We start from the raw sequence: 17,962 nt of genomic DNA, 5'->3' as shown, positions 1-17,962 counted from the left end.
TTTTTGTTACCTCCATCATAGAATCTACAAATACCTAAGCAGCAAAACGAGCTTGGTCTGTGGAAGGCCTGGTGAATCCAGGTTGTCTCCACTTAGTTATCAAGTCAGATTTTTCTTGTCAGGAATTTCCATGGGTACTTTGACAGAAAAATGCTTGGATCCAGACCAAACTGTCTGCCTTTGTAGTTGCAGAGCAGTATCTGAGGGGTGGGGGGGCAGATGTTACATTTCTTTGCTTGAATTTTAGCCAGTATTGTTCAGTGAGGCTCTGGAGCTGATGCAGCAGTTGTAACCCTTGTGTGATAAAGGTTAGTGTAGAAGCACTGGGTTCATTATTGATGGTGTCAGTGCCTTGCTTTGGGAGGGCAGGGTAACAGCTGTCCTTACGAAAGCAATTGTGAGATCTCTGCTCAACAGTCCATCTTTCAAGCAGGACAATCTTCCCTAACAACAGACTCATTCTGAGCTTCCCTTTCAGGGGAAAAATTGTTAAGACCATTGTGGCAAAGCAAATTTGGTAACGTCCCAAGCCTACGATTTCTTTGGTCCCAGTTGACCTTGATTCCAGCCTGGATACCATACAGAAACTGCAGTAGTTATGTTCGTCTAGCTCAGCTTTCGGATCTGGATGAAGATCAAGCATCCAGGCTGATTTTAGTTCTGCCAGCTGCCTTCAATACCATACATAGATTGTGAGGCTCTGGTGGTGCTTCCATGGTCTCTAGCAGGGATAGACGTTTCTCTTGTGTTGCTCCATTCCTCACAGGGTAGTACTAGCCAGTGTATTTGTCCCAGGGGCTCTCTCTCATGTGGGGTACCACAGCATTCTGTTCCTCTGCCCTCTTGTGTACGGTGTCTGAGTCCTTGGGAAGGATTAGTAGTGAGCATGGACGTCAATATCTTCAGTATAATGATGAAACCCAACTCTGTGTGTTTACTTCAGGTGGTGCAGTTCACTACTTGTTCAGCAGAGGAGAGCACCTGCAGGGACACGGAAGGAGGAGAGGCTTGAGAGCTCTCCTCCTCCCCCACCCACACTTGTGCAGGCCACACACCATCTAGCCAATAGGTTGTCATGCTTAACAATGCTGTTGGAATCTTACCATTTACACTGCCTGACTTTGTTTTGTGTGATTTTAATCATGCTGCCTACCATTCTGATTTCCTAGCTATCTGCACTTAATTCCAGACTTGAATTAGATTTGTATCCATGCTCCACCTGTGATACAGATCTTTGTGACTAGCACTATGCTCCCAGAGACAGTAGGGTGCATCTTTGCTACACTCTCCAAAGATGCAGGAGCACACTGTGTGCTATTCTTATCCTGCTTTCCAAATGTGTTTCATAGTTAGCACAGTATGCCAGTGTGTTGACAGCAAGATATTCCAAGTCTAATCTGAATAGTTACAATGGAAGAAGACAGTGGCAAGAATCATATTTTCTTGTGAGCTGGCATACTGCGGAGGTAACATGTTTGGCCTCTGCTCTGGGGAAAGAATGCCAAGCACAGTTGCTAGAAGCCTAATGGAAAGGAAACCGAGAGGAGCCATTTGCTTTTAAATGTTTATATCTTTACGATGATTCACATGTTAACTAATTATTATGGGTCCAAATCTTCAAGTCTGACCTTGACTAGTACTTATTCAGCACAGGTGTGTATGTATGTGCATATATATATACACACACACACAAACAAAAAACCCTACAAAAATAAAAACCCAACTACACAGCACACACTATTCTTCCCCTGGGGAGAAGATGTAAGAATGAACTACATGTGACAGATATTAGTCACAGCACTTAATTAACTACTGACAGGCACTCAGTGATGAGAGCAGTCTAAGAACTTACACTGGCCAGTATACTCAGGTAAGTAGTTCGGTAGTTGAGTTCAGTGTAAGCCCAGTACTACTCAACATGAGTAAGGGCTGTAGAGTTGGTCCCTACATGTGAACAATGTACGTAAGAGATTTTGACATTGAGTGTCTCCTCCAAGATGGATAATTACATCACATGAAAGACTCCCCTTATCCAAGGTGGATCTCATATGTTTAGGTTGGATTCCTTGCTCATGTACTATATACCTTGATGAAAAAAGCAGGAAAAAAACATTCAAAAGACTTCTGAATTTTTAAATTAAATTGTTAAAATAAAAATGGCAGAGGGACACACACTGAAAGGTATGTGCATATTATAATGGTGGCAACACCAGCAGCAGAGGGATGAAGAAAGAGGGCAAATAAAAGAGTATATGAGAGAGAAATCAGCAGCACTATTATGATGGGATTGGCTTTATCAGTGTTCTTACATCTGGGTGGCTTCTGCTCTTAGAATATAATACAGTGGGGGAAAAAAGTCCATTACCTTTCAATTTTTCAGCCAGCAAAGTAGCTTCATGTTCAGAATAATGCATTATTGCCGGAGGAGAGGGAGGTCGTAGTCTGTCTTCTTCCATTTTGCGCCTATGGCGTTCTTCTCTGGCCAGCATTCTTTGTTTGCATTCCCATTCATAAAAGTCATCTCTTGCCTGAGCAAAATCAACATGAAGGCGACCTGAATCCTTTTTGTCTGTGCTAGATCCTAATCTCATGCGGTAACCTGAAAGCAACAAGCAGAACTGTTGCAGTTTTTATTTAATTATACTTTTTAGGCAGTGAGGAAAAAAAATCAAAAGTTTATTTGCTTTTCCCTCACCACCTTGATCTCCTAACTCCCATCTCATATCAAACTTTTCATTGTCATTTACATATACATCCACCTACACGTCCAGCCTTCTATATTTCTAAAGCATACATCACCACAGTAGCTGAGCTGATGGGATAGACTCACCCAGCAAAATTTGGATCCAGGTTTAGAACCCCCTCAAACTTTGGAGTGTTCCAGTTTGAGGTTCCAAACCTTTATAAGCAAAGAGGTCATTTGCAAAACTGTGCAGCTAGACTGGGTTTGGATTATGAACCCCACCTAACCCTGGGAGTGTTTGGATCAGGCTTAGTTCTGGTTCAGAAGATTTGGACAAAAGATTGAAATCCTTGAAAATCCCTGCCAGAGATAAATGAGCAAATCATGTTATAGAAATTGCCAGCCCCAGGGATAATGCAGCACACTTTGCATTGAAGCTGGACCTCAGGTTTGACCTTTCATAGTCAAAAACACAATATGCTAACAGCATGGGAGCAGATATAAATAGATCAAATTCAGTCTAAGAACTGCATTTATACTCCATATTCTGTCTGAAAATGATTGTAATAAAGTACACTGGTTTATCAGAAGAAGCAATCTTGTTGTAGACAATGTATAAAAGGTGCTTATGTCTCTTCAGTAACGTCTTATGTAGTCATAGATGCGTCAACACTGCACCTGCTAAAACTAACAGATTGTAAGCTCTTTAATATAGTGGCCATGCACAATGGGGCCCTGATTTTCATTGGAACCTCTGGGTGCTAAATGAAGAAAAGTTAATCCGCTGGGACAATACTGCACAACAGCACAAGCTGAGCTGTTAGGACAGGTCCAATTTTGCTAAGAATCCTTGGGATACTGTACAGATGCCTATTGGTGACAATGGGCAAAGGGTTCACTGTTCTTTATAAAGCAGCTCCTGTCTCAGACCTGACAAACTCACTACCCCAACACATCACTTTCATGTTATCTATATATGAAGGATTGCATAGGAGGTCTCTACTGAAAGCTTGTAACTTATCAATATTTGTGATCATTGTGAGAGATGTGTGTACGGGTAATATTTATGGAATAATATGACTTTACTAACAATTATGCCCTTATGGTCTAGTGAAAGTGAGTCACCAGGGGAGCTTATGTCCTGGTAATGGCCCATTCAAGGTGGCTGGGGAGTTGTCACCTCTCCCTGGCTGGCTAATTATGTAATGTATTGTTCAAGTGTCTACCCTCGCCCCATCTCAAAAGTCCATGGAAAACCATCAAAGACAACTTGAAGGTAAAAAGGAACATTGCAATATACAGGGTATCACCCTATCTGTGAATAAAGACAAAAGCCTATTTTGGTATATCCCATCCCAACATGGGGAGTGTGCAGAGACATCTTGTTGAGCAGGGCTGTTTCATGAAAGATTGGACCATGGTTCCTGTGAAGCCAACCAGCTCTGCAGCAGACTGAACTTTGGGGAGAAAATCTACTGTATTAGATAGCAAGGTAAGTATTAATAAGGGTAGGCCCTATTCACATTTTATGATTTTGTTTTGTATTGTTTCCATCACCCTCTCTCGTTTCTAGTGGAACCTGTATTCTTTCTTAAATAAAACTTTCATTTTATTATAAGTGCTCACAAGTGCTGTGCATTCTACAGATGTGGTGAATTCGGGTAAAACTGGTAAACTGGGCCACACTGCTGAATCAAATCCAGACTCCAGTGAGAAACTGCTGAATTGGAATTCATTTGCAAATTGGATACTATTAATTTAGGCTTAAATAGAGACTGGGAGTGGCTAAGTCATTATGCAAGGTAGCCTGTTTCCTCTTGTTTTTTCCTACCCCCCCCCACAGATGTTCTGGTTTAACTTGGATTTAAACTTGAAGAGTGGTCAGTTTGGATGAGCTATTACCAGCAGGAGAGTGAGTTTGTGTGTGTATGGGGGTGGGGGGGGGGGATGCGAGAGAACCTGGATTTGTGCAGGAAATAGCCCAACTTGATTGTCATGCACATTGTGTAAAGAATTGTCACTTTGGATGGGCTATCACCAGCAGGAGAGTGAATTTGTGTGGGGGGGTGGAGGGTGAGAAAACCTGGATTTGTGCTGGAAATGGCCCACCTGATGATCACTTTAGATAAGCTATTACCAGCAGGACAGTGGGGTGGGAGGAGGTATTGTTTCATATTCTCTGTGTATATATAAAATCTGCTGCAGTTTCCACGATATGCATCTGATGAAGTGAGCTGTAGCTCACGAAAGCTTATGCTCTAATAAATTGGTTAGTCTCTAAGGTGCCACAAGTACTCCTTTTTCTTTTTGCGAATACAGACTAACATGGCTGTTACTCTGAAAACTGCTCCTGTGGTGGCAGAGGATCTGGGATTTCTGTGAGCAGCCAGTGGGAGGGGCTGGATATCACGAGGGGACTCGGGAACTGGGCTGCACTTCTTCTCAGGTCTGGTATAGCCCTGAGGGGAATGCTTGAGAGGCTGAAAAGCAGGTGGTGTTATGGAGCTAACACCCAGTCACCACAGGCAAGACTCCCTCTGGCTAAAGGCAGGAGGTAACAAGATGGCTCAAAGCCCTGGATACCCTGAGAAGCATCACAATCCTTTCTCAAGTTGTACATTACCGACTGAAAGAAAATTTTAAAATAATCCTCCTAGTTCTTAACCAGTGCTTCAGGGGTAATTTTAGAAAGTGCAGAAAGCTGTAAACAGTGTGTACAATCACAGGAGACACTGAAAAATAGGTAGAATTTGCACTTTACAGAAGGATTGCATAAATCCCACTAGGCCAACCCTCCCAATAGCTCTGCTCATGGGGATATGAGGGGAACAGCCCAATAGGGGCCTCTGGATCCTTTGCATGCTGGGTAGCTGAGCTCCACGCTGGCTCTGGTTAGGCTGTCCCTAAAGTAAGTCACTCTATTCATCTGTACCGATGCATTTATGAAGACCCAATGACTGGGGACTCCTGTGTAGAGAGCATGAAAAGGCAGAAGCTGTTTTTCTTCCCATAAACTTGAACAGCAGCCACTACCTGCCTGTGCCTTGAGCAGGTTTGTTCCTGTCCCTCCTAGATACCACAGGGCTCCAACGCAGCCTTTGGGCTTTGCAAGGGGAAGGGCAAACTTGGGCTTTGAACAGAGAGGGGTGAATGCTGTGACACAGTGAGTGCACTTCTAACTTAGAACATATTATAGTCCTATCTGATTGTTGTTAGGGGGGTCATTGTATAGATAAAAAGGGTTGGTTAAAACAGAGGTGGACTGCACATTTGCAGAAAAGGGGACAATGGCTTCAGATACATAAGAGACAACAAAGGTGATATTTGCTTTGAAGTTTTTCCTCTAACACCCTGTTGAGCTCAACAGTCTAGCCTGGCAAAGGGGAGACGGGTTCCAGCTTTCAACCACAGGAAAACTGGGACAAAGAACAGCCCACAAGGACAGGGAAGAGAGACTGTTGGAGAACAAACTGACACCCAGAGCCCAGAAGTTAGGAGGCTGTGGTAAAATAGGCCTGCCTAAGCCTTTAGGAAAGATAAACATGTGTACAGATTGTTACTGTTTTAAACTCTTCTCTTATACTTTGCCATTTTCTCACAGTTAAGATTAAACAATACTTTAGTGTAAGAAAGCCATTTGGTGTCACTGTATTCTCCACTGGCCACAAGATATAGAAAGGAAGAACCACAGGTACTGGAACCCACTCAGATCTGTTGGGAGTAAGGACTCCCAGGGTGCTGTAACCAAGGATCTGGTCTGCGAGTGGGAGAATGGTGTGATTTTACTCCAGGGAGGTAAAGGTGTGAGGCCTCCTACCAGCAGGGGGTGCACTCAGAAAGGCAAGAGAAGAGGTCTGCGGTGCAGCTAGCTCTGTAACCGTGACAAATGTCAGACAAATCAATTGACTCCCAACATATATTTATCAACTAACTAATTTTGTAAACTTAAAGAACCTTATCAGTCGTGTCTGAGGGACACTGCCAAAGTGCCCAGGGTCATGAGCCTAAAATTAGATCTCCCAGCTGTGTTATGTTTTGCACTCTATATAACCTTGTGAATGCTCTCCCTCTGCTCTGCTTATCTCCTCTGTTGTTATGAGCAGACAGGGTATTGAAATGTATAAGAGTCTTGCTCTTGGAGCCTTTCAGAGAGTAAGATTCTTACGTATGTCCAAACTCTGCCCACTCACAATGACAAAGGAGCAAAGTGAGAGGGTATAAAGATGGTTGCACCCTAATCCAACGAAAATGTGGAGTGTGCAATAGGGAAGCTGAATTTTATCAGAGCAGCCCTATCTTTTGGGAACAGATAGAGAGAACGGTGCAGAAAAGAAGGTGCAGTTTGAGCACAGCACAGGGAGCCAGGAATATCTGCGTTTCGATCCTAGATTTGATGTCCTTCACAAGAGAATTTTCTAAAGACCTCTTTAGGGCAGCCAGTTTTGAGTGCATCCATGAATGACTAAAAATCAGATTGACTGTTCGGCCGCTCTGGCTGCCACTGGGCAACCAACCAAAAGGTTTTTGTGAGCATCCATGTCATAATGTCAAAACTAGTCCACTGTTTCAAAATGTCACAGCAGCCCTCCTTAGGCACAGTCAATCTAGGCACTTCAGCAGTCCTTAAATAGACTACTGGGACAGTACAATGACCTCAGAACTACCTGGATTGACATAAAAACCTCAGATAGGTGTGTGGCTGGCATGACCATACACTGGGTGGTATGTGTGTGTGTCTGTCAGATTCTGCTTTGTTTACAGAGCCACCGGCAAAGCAGTCAGCATGCCAGCGGTGAGTTGTAGAGAAGTCTGAACGCCTGTTGTCTTCCATTATTTTATGCTCTTAACAGTGTTCAAAGGTATTTGAACAGATAATAGCACCCCCCCACCACCTTTTTCAGACCTCCTCCTGGAAAGGCAATGAATTTCATTCACACAACCTCTTCCCACCTTGGTGCTTGGAATAGCAGCTTGCATTAACTGCATGCAGGATGTGTCATTTTAAATCTCTGTTTCTCACACACAGACAGAGGAAGGGGTTTTGGTCACTCGCCAGGAGCCTAACTTTAAAAGAGCAGCACCAGGAAAAATCAATTACTATGCTGTAAAAATAAAAACCAGCCTTTCCATGTTACACATCTAGTATATGCTCCAAGACTTATCTTTTGTGATTGGGTGTTACTGAGCAGGGAGCTGGCCAGTGAATGCCCTGAATACAGCGAGAGACACACCTGGACTCGGACATCCAAAAGAGAGGGCCTAGGGGCACGAGCACCCAGTGGGAGCTTAAAAATGACATTATACATTGCCTGGATACGCAGCACTGGGCAGAAACTGGAACACATTAGCAGATATAAATCATATTCAAGGTTTTGCCCATAATCTTGAAAGTTCTCCACAGGGCTGGGCCCTGGCAACCTAAGATATTGTCCTGCTCTTTCTGTCCGTGACTGCTTAGAGTTTCACAAGCTATGGAACCATCCCAGTCATGAGGGTGAAACATATGAGGGCAGGAAGCAGAACTTTCTCATCAGCTGGTCATGGCTATTTGGAATTCACTTCCATAACAGATCAGAATGGCAGCGAACTGCTCAACCTTCAGAGCAGAATGTACGCTTCTCCAGCTTAGCCGTCCTGCAATCAAAATGCAACATAATGCCTCTTCCCAACCCCCCATACATCCATTTGGAGTTAGAATGGAAAGAACTAGCGATTAGACTGCTTAATGGATTTTATAATTGCGTAAGGTACTATGGAACTAAGCATGGGATAAATACCTAGATAGATTAGATTGGATAGACAGATAAAACCGATTAGACAGACTAAGTCATCATTATCAAAGGCATGGTTTTCCCTCATATAACAAGTATACTGAAGTTATAATAAATTATACCTTCTATTTGTAGGTCTCTTTTGTATATTATAGGCTTGAGAAATTGCTTTAACTGTATGTTTTTCTTCTACCGTTTGCAAATGCATTATGTTTCAAAACACTATAAAGATTGGTTAGAAAAACACAATCATTCAGTACAATTAAAACCTGCCTCTAGTGCACGATCTTCTCTGCAGTGCTGGAAAACAGTCAAGGCTCCGAGTTTATTGCAGAATTCCATGGAAATCAAGGCTGACAGCACAAGTTAGCTGATTATGGCAGCAATGCTCACCTGTTTCTTTTTCTCTATCCCTCACTCCCAACCCACTGTCCCTTCTTTAATGTGGCTGGAGACACTAGGTAAAAAGTCTCTGCCAGAGGAACAAAAGGAACGAAGAAAGAGGAGGATGAGGAGAGAGAAAAATATGGAGATAGGGAGGATGGGAAAACAGAAGAAAGCAGAAGTGGGAGAGTAAAGAGGAGAGTTGTACAAGCAGCAGTGAAAAGGAAGAGTGAGGAAAGAGGGAGGGGGAAGGATGGAATGAAGAATGAAGGGGAGAGTCAGGAAGAGAAAGTCCCGGGAGCTCGGAAATAAACCTGCACAGAATGAGGAGGGAGGGGAGCAGAAAGGAAGTTTAACCTCCACCGCTGCTCTCTTTCCTGACTGTCCCCTAACTATAGCACATTATCGAAAAGAAACTGGCAAAATAGGAAGTAATACATTGCATACATAATAATCAGCAGATTTCAGTTAAGGCAGTCTCTGACTATTAGGGGTCAGAAGGAAACTTTCTTTGGGGTCAAGTTATCTCACATCTGCCTCCTCAGGATTCCTATAACCATCCTCTGAAGGATCTGGTGTCAGTCACTGTCAGAGACAGGATACTGGATTAGCTGGACTTTGATTCTGATCTAGCATGACAGTTTCTGTTTTTCTATGATCTTCTCTTCCACTCCCCTCACTCTTTGCACTATGCCCTTCATTTTTGGGGGGTTATGTCCAATTTAGGCCCTCATCCTAAAAAACACAAAGCAACCACGACTTGTACTATGAATAGTAGGTGTTCAACACCTCTGTAGATCAGCTGTGCTGAGCTGGGACCTGGGCTTTGTTTCATTAGTCTGTAAAGTGCCACACAAACTATAGTGATGTAGAAATAATAAATGAACACAAAAGTAATAATGAGAGATGGGAAGGAGGAAAGTTGAAACCGGAGTGGGATCGGAAAAGGAGACAGGGATGGGAGTGAAGAAATGGGGTAAAAAAAGGAAGGAGGAAAGGAAAAGATAAAGATTTGAAGAAACTTAAAAAAGTCTTTTAAAATTTCCTTAAAAAAATGATTTCACCTCCCCGAGCTCCAAAGACAGGGAATTGGAATTTTTTTTTTAAAAAGAAAGAGTGGCTGCCCCTTTGTAAAATAAAAGAGTGGGGGTTTTCCAAGTCACAATTTAACATTCACCCAAGTTTAAAGGCATGACACTTGACTTTTGTTTTAAAAAATGGTAGTTGGTGGAGATCTTGAGGAACATCCCGAACACTATATTAGGTCAGATTTTGACACCTTTACTCATGAGGAGTAGTTTTGAACAGATATCCCCATCAAAGTCAATTGGACTTTTTGTGGAGAAAGGTGTTACTCTGTATGAGTATGGGTATCAGAATCACACCTATAATGTGCTTATGAAGGCAGAATACTTTCAGGCCACACGGCAGAATGTATAAAAATATGCCAGTGAAACTGCCAGCACCTGTCACGGAAACTGGCACTGAAGTACTGCAGCAATCCTGGCCCAGGGCCCTCCACTCCCCCCCTTCCCACCCCAACGCATGAATAAAAACCATATAAACCTGCATAAAACCGAAAATAATTGCCAGGGATGGTGGGAAATTATCTGGGGTAGGTAAAATTAACAGAATCACACACTAGTCTTGGTGAGCACAAGAAAATGTGGAATTGCACCATTCCCACTCCTAGCCAAAGCTGCTGAGCTCAAGCAGCACTCGCTGAGATAAAGGCTAGGAAAATAAGCACACATTAGCATCATAAAATACAAATGAGAAGCACAGAAAATCCATTAAAGAATGTAAAGTACCAGAAAGGTAAATGGCTTTATCAACCATGAACTCCTCTGCAAAACGAATGTGACAAAAATTCTTCTTGCTTTTCCGAATAGCTGTAATATCTCCACACTGCTCAAAGACTTCCTGAATAATTTCCTCAGTAGCATTTTCTGGTAAACCTCCAACAAACACAGTCTTACACCCAGGAGGTCTCTCTCTTGTGGAAGGTGGTGGAAGATCTAAGTAAAAACAAAAATCACACTGGAACACAAAGCTTTGTCTTTGTATTCATTCATCCCAATCATCCCCATAATCAATTTTATGCACTAAAAATTATTTTGAATAGCAATTTATTTGGGAGGGGGTTGGGGTTAGGGACAATTAAATATTTTAGGGATTGGCCAAAACTGTATCCCTGAATTGTCACTATTTCCAATTTTGATTGATGGTTTCACAGTCAAATCCCTGCCATTATGATTTGCTGTCCAGGTCAGATCCAAAACCCAAAGGGGTCTATTTTCCTACTTGGATTCAATTGAAATCCCACAAGAAAAGTCTGTGAAATTTTGGACGAGAGGAACCTTAGTGCTGACATGACCTCAGACACAAACCCTGAACTCTAGTGTAAATCTGAGCTGAGTCTGAACTCAGCCACTTTGGCTCATCTCTAATTTTTTTACACAACACCGACTCAAATCGATGGGTGATGAAAATCAGGCCACATTTGTTTAGGTGTCTGCATATGGACATGGGAACCTAACTTCAGGCACTCAGGTTTGAAGATGTTACCCAGTCTTAGCGTAATTTCATTTCTCTTTTGTAATACAGAAGCATAGCAAACAGCAAAACAGAGTGGGAAACACAATGAAATGACAACATGATGAAAACCCTCTGCCAGTTATCTACTTTGTCCTGTTGCCAGATAATAGAACAGAGGCTAGAACAAGGGAAGGATAACCTAACAGCACCCAGAATACTCATTTGGCATTGAAACACCACTGGATGAAGTGACTTTTTAAAAAAAAATTATCATCATTTACGTGTAAATGAGCAAACTTAAATTTTTGGAGGCTGTATAAAAGAGTATCCATTGTCACAATGTTTCACCTTGTTTATGTGTAGATTACTAGAGCACTTTTCTGGAAAAAAAAACAGTTACAAGCCAACACTGATTAATATGAATTAGTTATTTGGCAATTAAATACGCTGAGTGAGGTTAGTCTTTTAATTGTTTTTGAAACCCAGTCTGTTTGCTTAAACAATGGGCTAGGCACAGTACAAACACAGAGCAAAATTCTGTTTGCTTCGCCTTCCTTTTTCCCCATGGTGCTGGTGAAAGGCGCCAGCTGATGACCCTAGGAACTGAAGTCCTCCGATTTAGTCACAAGATTCTGCCTTGTCCTTATGCAGATGCTCAGTGGGACGAGTTCGTCTTTCATTTGCACAGCCCATGCAAGGGCCAGGAAGAAGGGAGCACAGGGACTGCTTCCCAGGGCAAACATGGTGCTCTAAAAGGGCAGGGAGATGGAACTATAGATTTGCCCTCTCTACATGTCAAGCCCCAGAACTGGCTGTCAGCTTGGGACAACTATGCTGTGTGCCGTAACATTTCTCCTGTATCCTGGGGAGTTCCCAAGTGCTCTCTGCAGGCAGCTCAGCTCATCACCACTTACATCACTTACTACAGCCGGTGGGCAGTCTACCCCAGAAGAGGTACACAGTGGGTGACTGTTGTGCAAGCTTCCCCATATTTCCTTACCGATTCACCTTCCCCACAATGCAGAGGGAGCCCCTCTAGGGGGTGAGGCAATAGGTGAATCTTCATGCTCATTTCCATTGAAATCTTTCTTCTGAGACTGTCAACAACGGTGCCCCATCTGTATGCTGTTTTTGTGATGTGGACACCTGATCATGGGAACTAGACTAAGAGCACCACATTCAGTTCATAAGGGCCAGTGAATAACCATCGAACAGTTACAATTTTCCATCGCTACTGACTTGGGCTGGATTTGAATGAGTGACATAGAAATGAAAAAGAAATACAGAGGGGAATGGCTTATTAAAACTAAGTGAGACGTCCAGTCTCCTTCAGCTTTGTTAAATTAATCCACTTTTTTTTCTTACAAAACGTCTTTCTATGTTTGCCCTTGTATTTGTCAAGATGAATGAACATATTCTAATATTCTACCACACTGCAACACATCCATACAATTTGGTTGCAAACATTTTAGTTACCATCGCATATCCAAAATTATTCACTTTATTAAATCAGTTCTATTTCTTGCATACATGCCACTGTGGTTCCTTTTGTATTTATAAAGAAAATGTGCTCAAATATTGTTTGGCACCTAGAAACATTTTATGCAAAATATTAAGAAAACAAGATTGCCAAGCATTCTTTCTTCAGATCCACTTACTTGGGTTTGGAGGGAAGAGTGTACAGCTTTTGCAGTGAATTATTTCTTTGACAACAGGCACATCTGTTGGTGGTGGCGGCGGTACTAACCCCATGCCTGGTATCATCGGGTTAATTGGAGTTATTCCAGTCATCATGCTGAGGCTTGGATCAAAGCCTGGTACACAGATTGAATCTGTAAATACATCACATAAACCCTTGGCTTATAAATCTTGAAACTACTTCTTGTTTCCATTTTCCTGCACAGACAGTTTTGCTCTAGGCTTTTTTTCTAGGTATCATTGGATTAAAAAAGGAAAAAAGAAAAAGAAAAAAAAAAAAGCTGCATTTCAGCCAGCCATCCCACTGGAAACAAATTAAAACTATGCATGAAGGAGGAAATGTGATATAATTTAAAATCTTAATATGACGGAGTGCAACACAGCACATTAAAGAGTAAAACCATGCACCATGAAGCTCTGTTATTATCTGGAATGCAATTTTCTGTTTTATAATGCCACTGTGTTGCTTACACTGCCTTCTGACCTAGAATGTGGGAAGAATATCATTTAACACTGATATGCCCTCTATATCCAATTGTCAGTTTTAACAAAACTTAGTCTTCTTGCATAAGTGACCTTGATTTATGAACACCATGGAAAAAGCTCCACTTCTAAGTGTGTTTTATATAAGTCTGGCCTGACAAAAATTCCAAGTGTTTTTTTCTTGGAAACTAAAGTTGTTACTTTACCTAATAAGGTCTTGTTTAAAGCTGAGAATCAATTTTTATTCTCTAGCTGGTATTTAGGTGGTTTAGTAAATTATCTTAAACACACTTATTATTAAATACATATTTATAATCCCCTTAAATAAATTCATATGAAATGCATATTTGGCTTTCATACACCCCTCCCCATATCTCTTTGCCAGATATTACATACATATTGTTTAAATCTGAAATATTGTTGGATTTCATAGCACCGGAGCTGTGGCATCCTGAATTAGAATAAGCAGATGTTTTAGATTAACATGAAGTCAATTTTGTAAATTCTCAATAAATAAAACATTTTGAGAGAGCGATCTCTTTGTTGCCACAACACTGCTGCTATTTGATGTCATCAATTATTTAAAAGAAAAGTGAGTTACTTGGGTTGGCCACAGGTTTTCTGCAGAGCTTTCTGGATAGCAACTGCAAAGTATTTAATGATGCATGCAAAGTCAGGAGTTAGTTCAGCAGCATGGGAGTTTGCTTTGACAAAGAGAGAAACTGTCTTTTTTTGAGAGCACAAATTGGCAAATTTGAACTACACCTTGTTATGAGGCAGCATGATGATTGGTCCACACATAGACCCAAGAACCTGGAAATCCTCAATTGTAATCCTCGGTCCGGCACTGATATGTTCTGTGGCCCTGGGCAAGTGTACTAACTGCTCTGCAGCTCAGTCTCTGCATTTGTAAAACAAGTATAATAATACTTACTTACCTGCAAAGATTAACCCAAGCGTGTTTAGCACTTTGTAGGTGTAAAGAATGCTACAAGTGCTAAATATGATCTCTGTATTATGATTTGCTGAAATACCAGTAATCCTCTTTTACCAAATTCACATAACAAAAAAAACAAAAACCAAAATGCTCTGGCTGAGAACCGCTATGCCAGTAGAAATACTCTCTAGTTCCGCTGCACACGCCCGATTGCCCCTACACTGACTATGTTCTGCTTTCAAGCCATTCTGTTTGATAGCAAGTGCACAGCAAGCAAGAATTTGCTCTAGGCTTATTGAAGACTAGTATTAATGAAAGCTCATGATATCACATTACTTTTTTCTAATAACTGGGCTTATGAAAAAGGATTTGCTCTGGGTGTCATTTTATTTTTTTTTAATATAGAGGCATGTGCATTGCTTCCAGATTATGCTTTGAAACTCCACAGCTGTCATTTCTTTCATGGGAGCCAGTAAATGACATATTAAACATTCATGTTTCCGGAGTGCTGTGAGTTAAACTCAGAGGTGAAAGGGCGAGATGCAATTCACAAGAGTCCTTAGGCGATTCTAATTTTCTCACTTGCATTTTTAAAAGTCACGCTGCTGACAGTCACGATGATCTCCCAAAGGCAGCCTGCGGTGGATAGAAGCCCATCCTTACAACTTGCTACCAGAAGTGCCTGGATAGTTCCATCACAAACAAAAAGTAACACTGCATAGTACTGAATGCGATACCTTCTATCACATCATACCCAGATAGGTAACTATATACAGCATCCACAGCAAGGCCACCACATTCTGAAAGATGCAGGGAATCAGGCAAAGCTCTCCATGCTGCTTATGCATCTCTCAGGGGCTTTCTAGAAGCCAATGGAAAACACTACCATCTGGTTGTACTCATGTAGGATGTATAAAGGATGCATAGGACCAATATTTCTGTGATATACTTCAACATGCCCTGGCATCTCTGTCCCCTGATAGGTGCAAGTGATGAGACAGAGGCATAGTCAGGAGCTCCTGAAAACTAATTTCACTTCTCCCAGGGCCTGATCCAAAGCTCAGTGAAATTAATGAAAGACTCATGTTGAACCTCCAAAAGGAAAATAAAATGTTCTACTTTATTTTGCTGGCCAGTACCTCACCAAATCTGTTTAACAGATATACAGTGTCTCTTTCTCACATGGGCTACGGTATCTCTTTGGCCACAGTAACAGGTTTCCCAAACCTTAGGTTTTGCCATTCTCTTTTCAACTAGATTAAGGTCACCCAACCAATCTATCTATTACCAGACAGGAATGTTCTTCTTCTTGTATTTAACATTTTGTTTCACTTCCACCAGAACAGATTACTAAAAATTAGACCTTTTCAAAAAATGGATAATCAAAGACAGTATTATGGAGATAATGAGTTCTTCAAAGCACTTCTATCTTACAGCACCTCCTCAGTCTTTCCTGGATTCAGTTTCAGCCATATGGTCTTCATACAGCTGGTAATCTTGAACCAGGCTCTTGGACAGTTTGGTGGTGTTTGCATCTAATGAGAAGATGATGAGCATCAACTGTGTACTCATAGAATCATAGAATATCAGGGTTGGAAGGGACCCCAGAAGGTCATCTAGTCCAACCCCCTGCTCGAAGCAGGACCAATTCCCAGCTAAATCATCCCAGCCAGGGCTTTGTCAAGCCTGACCTTAAAAACCTCTAAGGAAGGAGATTCTACCACCTCCCTAGGTAACGCATTCCAGTGTTTCACCACCCTCTTAGTGAAAAAGTTTTTCCTAATATCCAATCTAAACCTCCCCCACTGCAACTTGAGACCATTACTCCTCGTTCTGTCATCTGCTACCATTGAGAACAGTCTAGAGCCATCCTCTTTGGAACCCCCTTTCAGGTAGTTGAAAGCAGCTATCAAATCCCCCCTCATTCTTCTCTTCTGCAGGCTAAACAATCCCAGCTCCCTCAGCCTCTCCTCATAACTCATGTGTTCCAGACCCCTAATCATTTTTGTTGCCCTTCGCTGGACTCTCTCCAATTTATCCACATCCTTCTTGAAGTGTGGGGCCCAAAACTGGACACAGTACTCCAGATGAGGCCTCACCAATGTCGATGATCAGTACATCGATGTGTACTGATGACAGCTCCTTGTAAAACTCCACAGGTGAGGGGCCTGAGGGCTGTAAATCAGTGCCCACGTTGATTCTGTGCGTGCAGATTGAAAGGAATGAAGTCATCTAAGCACAGTGTCACTTACTTCTGCCACAGCTCCGATGGGATTCAGCACCATTCCATGTTTAAGCATAGAGGTGTTGCGTAGGAGTCCAGCAATATGAATTTGGATATATAGCCCTTGTCTATGGGCAGGAAATGATCATCCATTAGTGTTGACAGTGTGGTCTGTTTCATATCCTGGCATGATACCTATTTTGGATAGGTCCAGGACACTAGAGTTATCTAGTTATCAAGTTATCTATGGAAATGAACCTTGTTGAGCTTTTCAATTAGCTTGTTCAGTCTTCAGAAACAGACATATTGATAGTACTATATGGTGTGGTAAAGAAAATGAGAAATAACCCAGAACATATATCTGTTGTTGGCAGATATATTTTGATACATAATCATCTAGATATTACAGTTATGGGTATGCTACAAATGCCACACATAGATAAATTATCCATATCACTATATCACACATCTAAAGGGTAAAGATGTTATAGTTTAGCTTTATATTTTTAAAACTATTTTTAAAGGGATATAGATAGCCATACAGAGATACATTTTCTGAACTGTTGAAACTATAATTATCTACATTAACAATGTGATATAAATATGGATTTAACAATGTGGATTACAGAAAAAAGGTGACATATATTAAATACATTCATAAAAATTACTAAATCAAGTTAAGAATGTGCAAACATATAATGCTTAACTTTGAACCCTGTGAACATTGTAGATAAGTGATGAACACTATCACGTATGGGTCCACTTGCACAGTGTTGGTTTAGTAGATGCCCTGAGCGGTAATATTTTCAGGACCATGTTCTGCCTATCTATAACAAAACAAGAGTAACTTCCTGATTCATCTAATAAGTGATCTGCTAGACAGAACAATGGCAACTTTTGAAGAACAAACAAAAGACTTATATTAAAAATGGAGCTTAAAGAGACAGAGAAGAGAAATGTTCTTCCCATACACTTAAAGCAGCTCTGAGAAGCTCACTTTTTCAATAAGGAGATACAGAAACAAAAAAAAAACAACAACTCACATTAAATCTCAGGTTCTGAAAAAAGGAGCAGACAGATAAAATCCTTTTGAAAGAACTCTCTAATATGATGCACAGGAGGGGGGCAACCCCTTTTGCTAATGCAACTGTTGGGGAGTGAGCAATCGAATGTTCCCATTCCATGCTGCTTTCTGTCCTTGCCTGCCAACTCTTGCTGTCCAAGTGGTCTTCAGCTCTGCCAAG

The 17,962-nt window shown here is 41.5% G+C and overlaps 1 protein-coding gene across 19 annotated transcripts in view; it reads right to left on the bottom strand.

Annotated features, from left to right (window-relative positions):
• Positions 1-17,962, bottom strand: part of ENOX1 (ecto-NOX disulfide-thiol exchanger 1) — a 503,910-nt gene that overhangs the window by 122,708 nt on the left and 363,240 nt on the right. For all 19 annotated transcript variants that reach the window (XR_012159113.1, XR_012159112.1, XM_073345396.1 and 16 more), the window contains 3 exons: positions 13,035-13,208; positions 10,650-10,856; positions 2,366-2,599 (listed from right to left, as the gene is read on the bottom strand). Coding sequence is in view for 17 of the 19 variants with exons in the window: in XM_073345396.1 (XP_073201497.1) it covers positions 2,366-2,599; positions 10,650-10,856; positions 13,035-13,208 (615 nt within the window). In the remaining 2 variants the exon portion in view is untranslated. The remainder of the gene's footprint in view (positions 1-2,365; positions 2,600-10,649; positions 10,857-13,034; positions 13,209-17,962) is intronic.

The sequence above is a fragment of the Lepidochelys kempii genome, chromosome 1 (assembly GCF_965140265.1).
Source record: "Lepidochelys kempii isolate rLepKem1 chromosome 1, rLepKem1.hap2, whole genome shotgun sequence".
Taxonomy (NCBI): Eukaryota; Metazoa; Chordata; order Testudines; family Cheloniidae; genus Lepidochelys; species Lepidochelys kempii.
The sequence above is the reverse complement of the archived record's forward strand: the minus strand, read 5'-3'. Positions and strand labels throughout refer to the sequence as shown.